A 13,729-nucleotide genomic window follows, 5' to 3' on the forward strand; every position below is an offset into this window, starting at 1 on the left:
CAAAGCTGTGTAACTTGGGTGTAACCCACAATAAATCTTAACAGTGAGTCTTCTGTTGTGTTGTCGTTCATTTGTGTTCGGTTGCTGTTAAAATGTATAGTAACATTTTTAAGGTTATGCATAAAGGATTATTTGAATTTTTCCCCTCCTGGAGAATCTGAATTTGTGCAGATGTTTTAAAAATGTCTAAAATTATATAAGTCAAATATCGTAGGATTTGAAATGTGTGTTGGGTAGGGTTACACACTGTAAGTCCTGGAAGACTGCAAACTTGTAGATTTGACAGGTTAATGTCAAATGTAGGTTTTCTGCAAATCGTACTAAAAAGGTGAAACCCAGTGAAAGTCGGTGGATGTACCAAGCAATCTACCAAGTCACCAGTCCTTTCTAGCAGCAGCACATTTAAAGGGGCAGTGGTATAAAAATGCATGTTGCATTGCATTACCACAGAGCACATAACTTTTAAATTAGTTGATGTACTGGTAAGACTTTGTTTTAAAGCAATTGACTTCTTTGTGAGGATGTGCAGAATGAAATGGAATACTTGCACTTTTCTGTGTATTCACCAGGGGGCACTAGAGCCATAACAGACCTGACTCCTTTGGTAAGATACATTACTTGTATTGTTGAGATTGAATCTGGTTTAAATGAACATCTTGAAAATGTTCTCTAAATAGCAAGGCCATGGACCTGCCATCTCTGCGAATGAGGAAGGGCTATGGGCAGTGGCCCAAAACAAGCTCGTCACCCTCGTCAGTGAACTCCTCTGTCCAAGTGCAGACTTTCAATTTTAATTTGCCTTGCTACAAGGAAGTGAGTAGAAAAACAGCTTTACTATCCTGGCACTGGCAACAGCAGTTTGTCAAAAAAAATGTGGACACAATTAACCACTGTAAGGCAGTGTAAGGCAAACCTCAGAGCCATAGATCACTTGTGGGCTGAAGGATTAGTAAAAGCAAACTCAGAGAAGGAAATGTTCATGGGGACAAATAAAATGCTACAGACCCAGCAACTCTCAATTTATTAGATCCCACTCAGCAAGAGCATCTACACTTACACATCTGGAGGCACACTTTGCATATAAAACAAGGTGCTATAGGAGAACTGTTCTGTGCTGATGCTGAACACATTAAAATCTATTGTTTTTGTTACATACAATTACCATGCCAGCTTCTACATAGTATGTTTTGTTGCAGTGATGAACGTTGCTTAGTTTCTTCCTGTGCTGGCAGTACTGGCCAATGATTTGAAGACTCCATCAAATGTTAATGTCTTGCAATTCTATACATCCCTTTCAATGCTGCACGCAGGAGAAACTAAACCAAAAATGTTTCTACTGGTAACTGGTAAGAATCGTGTGAAGACAACATCTTGATTGCAAAACATTAAAGATGTGCGGCTTGTCTCTTAACACACAATTCATGAGTGTCCATTACAAGTGGAAAGGCATACAAAGTCTGGGTGGTTGCATTACATATGAAGACAATGAAACAAGCTGAACCCTTCAAAAACATTTTAAAAAATCAACAGAAATAGTCTGCTTTGGGTGAAAATGTCAAGTGTGATGATTTCTGTTCTAAGGTGGAGAGGTGTGCATGGAAGATGCAGACAGGACGAGGTAATAGCCAGGGACAACTGCAATACATAGCCATATCTGCCTTGAGATTAACACAACACAGACATGTCCCCTTATGGAAGCAGGTTTATTTCAGCTCTCAATACTCACTTAGTCTTTTGTTTTTCCCAAGTTAAACAACAATTGTAACTGCTAAATGAAGACAAATGTGAGCTGTCTGAAATATGGTGGAGGTTACAATTCCTGGCCACTAGATGGGGCTGCAGGATAAAATGACTTCAACAGTCAAGTTGGGGGTTTCACATTTTATTTTTTTACTTATTTCTCTCCAAACTCATTAATCCACATAGGTCTTGCTGTAATTAAATACATTGTGTACAGAAAACAAGGCAGTTGACACTGTAAGCCATGAACATCACAGACTGCATGTGAAAATGTCTGAGTCTAAACTGAGAAAAAAAAAAAAACACCATCCATGTCAGGTCCCACAGGGTCACATGGGGACAAGGTCACTCCTACCTACCTGAGGGGGGGGAAAGACAAATTCTGCAGTTACAATTCTGTAATTTGATCCTTTTTAAAGAAGTCTTACTTTGCACAATTGTGTTTGTATTCTTTACGTTAAGATCTTTATTTTGCCCTCTTGAATATTCCCCTACTTGCCATCAGTTTAAATCAATCACTCCCAACAGAGGACCAGGGAATACTTTTCCAATGATTCCCCCTACTGACTGAATGAATGTCACTGAAGTGCTCTACAGGAAGTCAATGGCGATATACTAAATACATGTCTGACTGTGACTGATTTTCCTAATCTAGAGTACCAGCTGCCTTTCACACAAACTGCTCCTCTGACTTAAATGTGATCGAGTGGTAATTAAGTGTTAACCTATTTAATTAAATATTTACATTAAATATTTTGAAATCCATCTAAAAACACAAAATCAAATTCTCCAACTCAAAGCTGTACATTGAAAATGAAAACTGATATGCTAGTTACTAATGAGGTTTACAAAACCTATTTTGGGTGGTGGCATCATGTCCTATCAGTGACTCCCTGATTCGAACCAATCCTAGTGTTTTGTTATGGAAAGCCATCATTTTGATTGGTTCTTCAGCCTTGATTGGCAGCACTCAGCAGCACCATCCACTGCTGGTTTCACAAAGCCTAATGACAACCAGTGGGTTTGTGGGTGGGGTTTATCTTACTGTATGTACAAGGAGGTCCCGTCACTCGTACACGTCCTTCTTGTCTGCAATGTAATCCACAATCTCCTGTGGCGTCATCAGCTTCTCTGCCTCTGCGTCTGGGATCTCGAACCCTGCCAGTCACAGAGGCGCTCGTTTGTGACCTCACTTCCTTTTAGAAGCTTAACTCCTGAAAAATGCTAACTCGCTGAAATCAGTCCCCATCAGTCCCCAAAAGGTGAAGGGATCTGTGGAGCCACGTGTCTACCTGCTCCGCAGTTTAATGAAACTCATCAGTGTTTCTCATGGTCATTTGCGCTATTTTTGGTCATTTCCACTACCGCCAAATCCATTACGTTGTGTGCACAGCGAGGAACGGTAATGCCACCTCGGTCAATGAGTGAATGACCAGCTGCAAAGCCTGAAGACTTCAGCAACTATTCAGTCTTCTATGTCACACTACTGTCAGAGAGGTAATTAAAGCAATTAAAGTGAAAAGTAATTTAATAATTAATTATTAAATTTAATAATTTAATAATGAAAACAGCCACATCACACTCACCAAACTCATCTTCCATGGCCATTATAATCTCCACCTGATCCAAGCTGTCCAAACCCAAATCTTTCATGAAATGAGACGTGGCTTGGAGCTACACGAAACAAATGCCACCAAAAACAGATTAGTAGACGATAGTATCGTGCAGCACCGAATATCATACATACAGATGCCAAAATGACACGAAAGTAAGGTACTCATTTGAGAGGAAGGTAAAAGCAGCCAAGCAGTCAAGAAAAAAGCATCTAGGATGTGATTTTTAAAATCTTGTAGCAGCATGGTTTGCTGTAAGTTACCTAGCATTTATCATCACTGAGCATGTCAAATATAAAGTGATGTCTCTTTTCAATCAAATCCCTGGAGAAATCTGTCAATCACTCTGTGTAACGGCTCAAGGAACACACACAAACAGACACACACAACTAGTCTTTTGGATTTCTAACTTTTTAATTCCCTCTGGTAATGCAGTGCAAAGACCCCTATGACAAACTAGATTCGAATAAGTGCTATATCAAATGGAAAGCTGATGATAATGGCTTGGTCCGGCTGTCCATGTTGACGCATTCATTTCAGTCTAAACATATCAATATGTTGGCATTAACCAGCCAAGTAATTGAGGGCACACCCACTCATAATCCATGAAACATGAATGAATGCACTGATATACTTTACTTACTTTCTCTGGGTTGATCTTGTCGTAAAGCTTCAGGACATACATAACCCGATCCTTGATGGAGTCGAGCGTCAGAGGCGGCAGGTCCCCATACTGTCGACACAGCTGCGCCAGAGAGCCGGGGATCTACAGACAGGATGACAGCACACCAACGCTCGTCACACACGGCCAGACCGCGGTCTTAAACAAAGCGACCGCATGTTCATGGACAAGGAGCTCCACAGATCAGGGTTCCTACACATTTTCCATTTCAAAATTCCACACTTTTCCAGAGTAAAATTTCCAGACTTCTCGGTAGATTTTTTTGACCCTATCTGACATCTGAGTAGAAATATCTAGATGTTTATTATGTAAATAAATGGTTTTAAAATCCAACTGTTAACATGTATGATTTTACACAAAGTTTGCATCTAGCTTTCTTTTCCCATTTGGAATCCTTAGCCAACCAGGCTTTATATTTGGGATTGTCAAGCCAGGCCTTGTATTCACCCACTGTGGCCGTTCAGTCCACACTCCGCAGAAAGTTAAAACTGTCAAACATCTCTGCCCAGAGAGGAAGTAAACTAACTGGTGCTACCTATAGTCGTATTACTTTCCCTTAACATACTGTACAAATAATATTATATTATTGTTCTCCCCATATTTTTAATCTCTTTTATAAATAAGAACCGAAAATGAGTCGAAAAAGTTAAATAATTTAATTTTCACAGCGTCTGTGCAGCCGTGTTTATTCACTGTGTCCATGGAAACGACGATGAACACAGCTGTATGGTTCCCTTACGCAGAAAAGACAGTCCGTTTACTTTTCTGATAACTACATCACTGCATAACTCAAACATTCCGACAAGCTTAATATTTGCTTATTTGTGATGCTATGTACTGTATATGTGCAACTGATGATCTTGCCGCATTTTCGTTCAAACTAATTTGGTCGCGGATGTCCGGATTTGGTACAGTTATAAGGCAGAGCTGTTTTACAGGCTGTGACGTACAGGCGTAGAGGCAGCTCTGTGTAGGAGTGTGTGTTCAGTCGCACGCCATACTTCTTGCCTTGCTTTCGACGACATCCAAGCTCGCTCTGGGCCGCGCTCTCTCACACAATGGTTAACATTTTGGCTGCGCTGGCTGCCTGCTCCAAACGCCATGAAAAACACTCTGCTTGTATGATCAATTTATTTCTAGAAATTCTGAATTTTGTATTTTATAAAACAGAGTAGGGACAATAGTCTGCAAACACAATTTTTTATACTCTCATTTCTTTTTTCCATACTTATCCAGACCTGGAAATTACTCAAATCAAATTCCCTGGCGTAGGAACCCTGGCAGATACACTGATCTCCAAGTCATCCTGAAGGAATCATCGTGGATACCAACGATTTGACTGACGCATCGATATACTATAAATATCAAGTGACTAACAAACCTGCTCTGAACTGCTGTCCACCCGCGTAAAAGCAGACTCTACCAAAACCTGGTCCAATGAGATGACATTGGTGGTTTTGCATACAGAAGCGTGACATGCTCCCTGTAATCTCGCAATGCCAAAGCACGGGGTAGCGGGCTTCTTGGCTGAGCAGCTTCAGTATCACCATAAAGCAAGCCAATGTGGAGAGTGAACCGCTTTGCGACAGTTCCGATTCAGTTTATATGATTACCCGCATTACTATGCATTTCGAGTGTCTATTTTGTAACAGCACAGGTAAACGCTCCCAGTACTATTCAGATAGTAGTTAGCTTGCGATCCTTGCCCTCAACATTGAACGTGCAGTGTCTAGAAACATATTAGTTTAACGGAATAACGAACTACGAAATTGACTACCTTTGCTGGCATACTATCTACCATCAATTCGGTAGCTTGCTGATTAGCATCAGCACTTTCAATGAGACTGGACCTAGACACCACTTTCAGTATGATGGCGATCCAGGTTAGCAATAAGCCATCAGCAGTTGTGCAATGTGCACCTAGCTAGCCAACTAGCTAGAAATGCATTCTCGGTATCGCTCAGCTAATTCACAGTTCATTCGCCCGTAACATTAATAGAAGCAACACGTAGCACGCTGCTCTATTCGTTTTAATTGCTAGCTAGCAAATTAGCTAACTGTGTTGTCTACATTATCACATTATTCCTTGCACAGACACGGATAGGTCACTGCACAGCCCCGAACTGCTAGGCCAGGACTAAGATCTTTTCAATGTTATTCAAGTGTTACCCGGATTTGGTCGGTCTGTCGCGTTCGCTGGCTGCAGGACAGGATGGAGAACGGTCGCTGGTTGAGCGGGAGCGGCGCAGCAGCTGCTCTCACGGCAGCATTTACGGGACACAGCCTCGCCGAGGGCCGGGCGAGCAAGCGGACACACCGGGCTAGGACACGGGAAGCCATGACTGTGAAGCAGAACAGTCAGTCCCAGCATGCAAAGCGAAGACGCACTTGAATCCGCGAGGTCAAGTCGCTTCCTGCTATGGCGCATGCGCATACCGACCTCACTTGCTCTGCATGAACCCATTCCCCCGAAACGGGTGCTAGTTACCTATGAAACCAGATCTGAGAATTTATAAAGAATTTCGTCTGTGTATGCCGAGAAACTCTAAAAACTCTAACAACGTGTACTTGTTTTACAATCTTAACTATCAGGGAAATAATTTAGGATTAATTTGCCATTAATGTTTTATTATTATTTTAAAATAATAGGATCGCAATAAGTGCGAGCGATCTGTTTCATGACGCCCCATTTGCGAAGACCCGCCTATAAGGCACTAGTAATGTATGTATTTTTCCTCCAATGGAGTGTCTTAAAATGTGTTATTTATATTCAGTGCACTTGTGAGGGGATTCAAAGATTATTTTATCTTTTCACTGTGGGTGCTGTCCAGCTTGCCCAGCAACTAAGTAAACACCTGTAAGAAGCCCAAAATTTCCACCTTGTTCTCCTTGTCCTGTCTTTCCTGAACCATCCTGCACCAATATTCATACAGTACTTCATTGGTAAGTAAATATATTTAGACTTGAAATATTGTAGTATTAATATCTGATTAATATTTGACTTAGTACCATATTTGTAATTTGTCCAGCCTTTTTATGAAAAATTCTATTTTGATTCCATGTTCAGGAATATAACCCCACATATTGTCATTACACAGGGAAAATGTAGTGTTTGGGAAATCTAGATGGGTTCCAGGAACAAGTATTTCTTATTGGACAGGATGGCTTTAAGCTTCTTTTTATGCTGAAGTAGTTCAGTTTTACTGCTCTGTTACTGGTCTTTCTAATAGATGCCCACCCCTGCCCCACAAGCCTCATTATTTGGCAATTTTCAGGCCATTCAGAATTCTCCTAACCACCTCTCTAAAGTCAAGGTTAAGCCACACATCTCCCCCATTTTGGACAAACTGCACTCGTTTCCATTTTATTTCCCAATTCTACTGCACATAAAGCCTCCTATAGGCTAGCCATATCTTGCTTGATCTCCTTCTACCATATGCTCTAACATATCCACTGTTGCTGTTCCAAGGACAATAGTCTGGTAACCACCCCTAGAAGCCTGAAGACTGTTGGTAAGCTTTCAGTTACCAGGCTCCCCTCCTGTGGAAATCTTTGCAAAGGTCATTCAGAGATTCATTTTCCCTAGATAGATATTTTTAAATCCTTGCTCAAGGTCCACAGGTGTATGACTACTGCCTGTGGGGTGATACGTGGTAATTGCATCTTTTGTATTGTGTTGCATTGTATTGTATTAACACTCCCAGTACATTCATTTATTATATTTAAAATGTAACTGACATGGTTATCTGACCAATATTTAAAAAATTTAATAATCCTGCTGTGTTTTAGATCTTTGCTCCTTTTCAGTTACAATATATTGTTTACATTCATGGTTTCTAATTTACTTAATGTGTGCATGTAAAAACCTAATGCTTGAATGCTCTATGCACTTTTGTGGTATGACAGTGACTTATGGAGCTCTCAGAGCCATCACCTTTGTGTATCATGAGATAAGGTAATTAAAGAATATGCATGCAGAGTGGAAATTAACCATAAGCAGCAGTCCTTGGCCTGCAGGAGCAGGCATTACACTTGTTGAACTTAGATTACTCAAGCCACTCGCAGTTGCGTTCTGTTGTTTTTAGTGCCACCTGGACTGGTGGTGAAGAATATTTCTGTGTACCTGTAAACGTATAGGAAACTGGCATTGAACAGCCCTGGTTTTGGTTGCTTGCAAAGTACCACACAGACAGTTATGGAACAGACATAATATAACACCACTGATTTTCCACTAGATGTCAGACGTTTGCACTGCCTGTGCAAATGGCAGGGGGAAATGAGACGTAAACCAATGTTATTATGGTTTAAAAGGGAAAACCGCTGTTATGGCATAGAAGGAATCCGGGACCAGGAGGCTACGTTTCGATTAAGTGGCCGAGAAGCCAAAAAACTACTGTTCCAGAGTTCCGTAGGTAATCCTGGCAGATTGCAGTGTAATAAAGTCGATAAACCGCCTGGATGAGTTTCCAAAAGTTCGTGCGTGATATGGAAGCTATCTTGGAAAAGAACGGAAATGGAAACCTAAAAAGACAGCAGGTGGTCTCCCAGACTATCCCGGGTTACGATCTATGCGTAGCTAGAGCTGGCTGTATGTGCGTCAGTTTGTTTTGAAAAGTGCTGGGGACAACGACGGGTGCAACGTGCTCACACCTTTTTAAAGTGGTATGGACGAAATGGGCCATGACAAAAAGTGGTAGGGACATGTTCCCAGCGTAAATGACGCTTATGGCTGTGCTAGAGTTTGGCAGCGGTTGCCACGCACCCTCTGAGCCCTGTGAAAAAGACGCGGGTGAAATTGATATGACGGTTAGAAGTAAGGACCTAGTCCGCTAAACCCTTATGCGACAAAATCACTGCAGAAAACACCCAAGTGGATATCTGATTCATTACTGTAAAAACTCGATGACGATAGTTATTAAATCAGGCAGGCAGCTACCCTCACTCCACAATATTTAATAACTAAAGTTAGCGATCTTTTGTAATAGTAACTGATGATCCCGTATACCCCCGCCATACCTCTAACTCCAACTGCAAAATAATTTGTAAATGCCAGTTAGAGCATCATTTTGACTAGACTGCCATTTAGGAAAAGCCTATGAGGATAAAAGATATGGGGCCGACACGCCACCCATTTAAAGCGATTCGCTCGTCGCCCGTCGCTTTGATGCTGGTTGCTAGTGGACATTCCAGGCTCTGGTTGCCTAGGTATCCCTCTTGTATATTTCCCATCCCAAATGTTTCTGAGTGAAACAAGCAGTAGCTGGCTAGTTCTACAAGACCATAAATATATCCCTAGTTTATGCATATGGACAGAGCTACTCTTCAACAGTGACAATGCACCCACGTTTAATTTCTTTTAGTTCTCAGATAGTGCGTTTATAAATCAAAGCCGTAGTGGTAGGAACCAAAGTCGTGGACGTTGTCTCCTTGTGGTAAACGTTTGGGGACCTCCCCGTTGGCGTCATCTGTCAGTCAACGGTATCCTTCGCTCCCATTGCTAGTTGCCTCAATTGCGTCGCCTCAAAGTTGATATTTAGTTTAACTCGGAACCCTCCCACTTCGCATCGTCAATTGTTATTTTGCCTGACGTGGCTGCAAGTCGCTGAATTTCATTCCATGGTCCCTCGCCGCTTAGTCTCTTCCAATGTGTACGGGGCTTAAAACTAGTGATGCATTTATGTTTAGTTACATTTTTAGTGTTAAATGCAGTTTACAGCGATTTTCATACGTAGATGCAGTGTAGATTTTCCATTGGAGTTCTATCAGAACACATTCAATCCTTTTATAAGTAGGCTATTCAATCATATTTGTGTGTGTATTACTGTAAGTGGTTTAAATGGTACCAAAGGCAGTTCTTTTTACCCTATTATATTTTACCTTTATTGTAATAATCATTATTAAACATGTATTGTATATCCAATTAGTTGCTATTTATTATGTTTTATGGAAAATCTAAAAAAGCTTTCAACAGAACCCCAGGGACTCCAGCACGAGTCAATATCCTCAAAAAGAACTGTCCATTCTACGGATACCTTCATTTTAAAAACTCATTTTAAATGAGTTTATGCCTGCAGTCTTTGTTCTCTTTTTCACGATAATAATAATAATAATAATAATAACAATAATAATAATAATAATAATAATTTGATAGGAAGGAATATAATTTAGCATTGATACATTGTGCAACGCATTTCTTATAAGCATTATATTGAAGTCTTTTAGCCATGGCCTGACTCCAGCCCCAAGATGGACACTTGAGATAATAATTATGTCAATATTATACCCGTGTCTTCTATGGAAGAATCCACAATAGCGTCACAGAGTTAAAGAGGGCATATGGACATCTGTTTACATTATAAGATGAGAAAAGGGGGCGCTTAACTGGCCTGTGTAACTGGGTCGTTCTTCCAAGCGCTAATCACAGGAATTGTTTGCCCGAGCCTAAATGTGTGTCCGCCACCTACTCAGTTTTCTCCTGGGTAGATTATTATGACCGACGCTGTTAAGACGTTAATATATCTATTTCATCAGCATATTTGCGTTCATTATCAGTGTTGTCAAGGATTTGTGATATTTCACTTTTCTCAGTTCCCCACAGCCATATGCAACATGTCTGAAGTGCCGCGTAGGTCAGGTAATCCTCAGTGCTATTACACCACACGGACGTTAAAGGAACGAGCTGCTCAGATATGTATATCACAGTTTGCCAGCGATTTAAATGATTGATGTCGATGTTTATAAAAGAATTCTAATGTATATCAGTATATGTTAACATATGAAATCCGAAAGGGGTACTCACAATAAGATGTGTCATATACTACGACATATGTCAAAAATGTCATTGTATACGACATATGCGCTAACTTTTACTAAGTGTAGTAGGTGCGTTAATCTAACGTTTTTGGAATAAATAAATTTGGACGCATGGATTATGGATTAGTTATACAAGATAAATGATCATAATTTGATCAAAATCTTATTCTTTTTAAATTTACAGTCCTAGATGCTCTTTACATAGCTGGAGACTACAGATCATTTTAATATTTCTATGAAGATCCAATGACTTAACAATGCCTCAGAAAAGTAAAAAAGTGCTAGCTAGTGATACAAACCTTTTGATCTTGCGACAATGTATGTATTTTTGTAAATTTCTATATGCATAACTTGACCTTATGTGAACTATCCTCAATAGCACTGATGAATACACAGTGTGGTTGATTGAGCGTAATATTCATAAAGACCAGGCGAAGAAAACCCCTGACATGGCCAGGGCTGCCGTATTACCCTCTTGTTCCATATCGATGAGCTGATGGTGACTTTTTCATCACCTTGATGGGATGATGATGCCTTGGGATGGGGAGAGATAATCCCAGTGCATCCCGGCGCATGCATATTGAGGGCATTAGGGCAACTCTGACGCCAGGCCTTTCCAAGATGATGGGTTACTTTGAGGTCTCTGTGACACACAACACCCTACAACCCTCACACAGTCTGCCAAAGGTACCCATCATCCTGACACCCCACCCCAACTCCCACTCCTAGGGACACAGAAGGAGAGAGTGAGACTGCCCCAAGAGAGAGAGAGAGAGAGAAAGAAAGAGAGAGCACAGAATTTCATCTCTGGAATTATTTATTTCCATACCCCTTTGAATCTTTTTGATGTTATTACTAGTTTAACTAATGTTGTGCATTTTAATTCATTGTGTTCATCTCCCATATTAAATTGCTGTACCCCTAGTTTCAGTCTTCGTCATCAATTTCTATTTCCTATTGCTTTTCAAACCTGTTAGCAATATCCATCTTCTTTTAAAAGCAAATTCCACACTATCAATTAGCACATGTAAAATGAGAAGGGCCAGGCCAGGTTTGATAGCCTGAATATGCATCTTGGTAGTGCACAATACTCTTTCAGTACAAACAGTCATATTAAAAAGGAATTTATACACTGTACCATGACAGAGAGTTTTTGTAAAATAAAATGGAGGCCATAGCCTACAGTCACAGAGTAAATGGGAACCAACCTGCACATGAACCATGTATTTGAAAAAAAATGGCCCCTCTCAGAGAGTTTGCTGACAAATTTGATAGGTGCATTGCTGTTATACTGCATCCCCTATTGAAGCACCAGCAGGAGAGGGAACAAAGCTATCTCCCCTTAATAAACAAAGAAGACACATTTGAGCAGTAATTATGCTCAATGAATGACTGTCATTTATGACAGCTATCGATAATCCACTGAACTGAGACCCATACTGAGAGCTGCTTATAATGTTCTCTGTGAACACATTCTTCACAGTGTAATGGCGGCAATAAAGGAAGCAAATAGCTGTTGCAAAAGCTAGGTGGCACTAAAAATAAAATGTTAATGTGGATTTTCAGATAAAACTAGCAGCACTATCACAAATGACATATTTCTGTGTTTTGTGTGCTTTCAATAAATGCCCATGTGCATTGTATAACCACGGTTTTAATGCACATGCAACCCAAACATACCAAAAATGCGTAACGACATATTAAAATATATTTTCCTGTAACAAATTCTTAACAGGACATGACCTAAGGATTCTGAGTAATATGTCAGTATTTTGGTGTGTCTTCCACTCACTTTGAAAAGTATTTCTATGTCCTTTTGGTGTGAATAACGACTGAATGAGCAAAGTCAGAATCTAATAAGTATGTGTCGTGCTCATTTCCCATGGTGCTGTGCTCCCAGCCCTTGTTGACCACAACCTGCCAAAAAGGATATGCAGGTAGCCAAGCCAAGAATAGCCAGTTTAATCACATTATGTGGTCTTTGTGAGCATAAATCAGATACTGAAAACAGACGCTACCTAAAACAGCTGAAAGATGAGCTGATAATAAATGGCTACCTTCCTGCTTTGAGCGGTAATTACATCCTTCTCTGGAACTCCCTAATGGCCATAGGGTTTTTGGTTAATTGGTTCCTTCCAGCTTGCTGTTTCCGCACAGACTTCCTGTTAAGTGGTATATTGTTGCATAGCAAATGCGTGACATCAGCAGCCCCGTGCATGCCAGGAGGGGTGGGCGTGGCTAGACGTGAGCCGTCTAATCACCTGGGGAGTGGGGGATGGTTCAGGACCATGGACAGAGGACACCATGACTCCCTCTTTAGCTTCAGCTGCTCTGCGTTCCGCCTCTGAGGGGGGCAGGTACTAAAAAGAACCCCCTTCAAAAAGAAGTGCTACACACCAGAAAAGGGACTCCAGCCCTCCTTAAGTTCCCCACTCTGTTTTATTTTTATGGCTGTTACTATTAACTGTGACTTCCTCTTTTGCTTTCATATTTTTCCTTGAAGACTACATGGGAATTTGGATGGCAGGCACGCTATCCCAGGCTCATCAGGGTACGTCCCATACCTGTACGGCAGAGAGAGTTAGGCCCCGTCTGGGGATTCCTACAGAAATAATCACACCGTTCCTACAGTCTGACCGAGAAACACAGCCCCAGGGCTCCTGCTGGCTCTCAGCCTCGGCCATTTGTATCACTCCTCCTGTGTTTGTCTTGCACACTCCACACTTCTCAGAGAGATCACACCTCCACCACCCCCACACTGAGGAGGGAGTCCAATGTCCTCCTGGGCAGGCAGAGGCAGACACACATCCAGCCAATTTATATTCATGGGCTTATGTACGTATAGTGTGTATTAGTTTTTGTTCCAATTTCTTCCCTGGTG

General features: G+C 41.1%; 1 protein-coding gene across 1 annotated transcript; it reads right to left on the reverse strand.

Moving 5' to 3' along the window:
- Nucleotides 1–1,011: 1,011 nt before the first annotated feature.
- LOC118794756 (acyl carrier protein, mitochondrial-like) lies at nucleotides 1,012–6,416 on the reverse strand. The gene is made up of 5 exons (XM_036553020.1): nucleotides 6,205–6,416; nucleotides 3,997–4,119; nucleotides 3,327–3,414; nucleotides 2,786–2,898; nucleotides 1,012–2,099 (listed from the first exon to the last, which is right to left on the reverse strand). The coding sequence occupies exons 1-4, from the start codon at nucleotides 6,373–6,375 to the stop codon at nucleotides 2,807–2,809; spliced, it is 474 nt and encodes a 157-aa protein (XP_036408913.1). The 5' UTR covers nucleotides 6,376–6,416; the 3' UTR covers nucleotides 1,012–2,099; nucleotides 2,786–2,806.
- Between the last annotated feature and the right edge of the window lie 7,313 nt (nucleotides 6,417–13,729).

The sequence above is a fragment of the Megalops cyprinoides genome, chromosome 19 (assembly GCF_013368585.1).
Source record: "Megalops cyprinoides isolate fMegCyp1 chromosome 19, fMegCyp1.pri, whole genome shotgun sequence".
Classification (NCBI taxonomy): Eukaryota; Metazoa; Chordata; class Actinopteri; order Elopiformes; family Megalopidae; genus Megalops; species Megalops cyprinoides.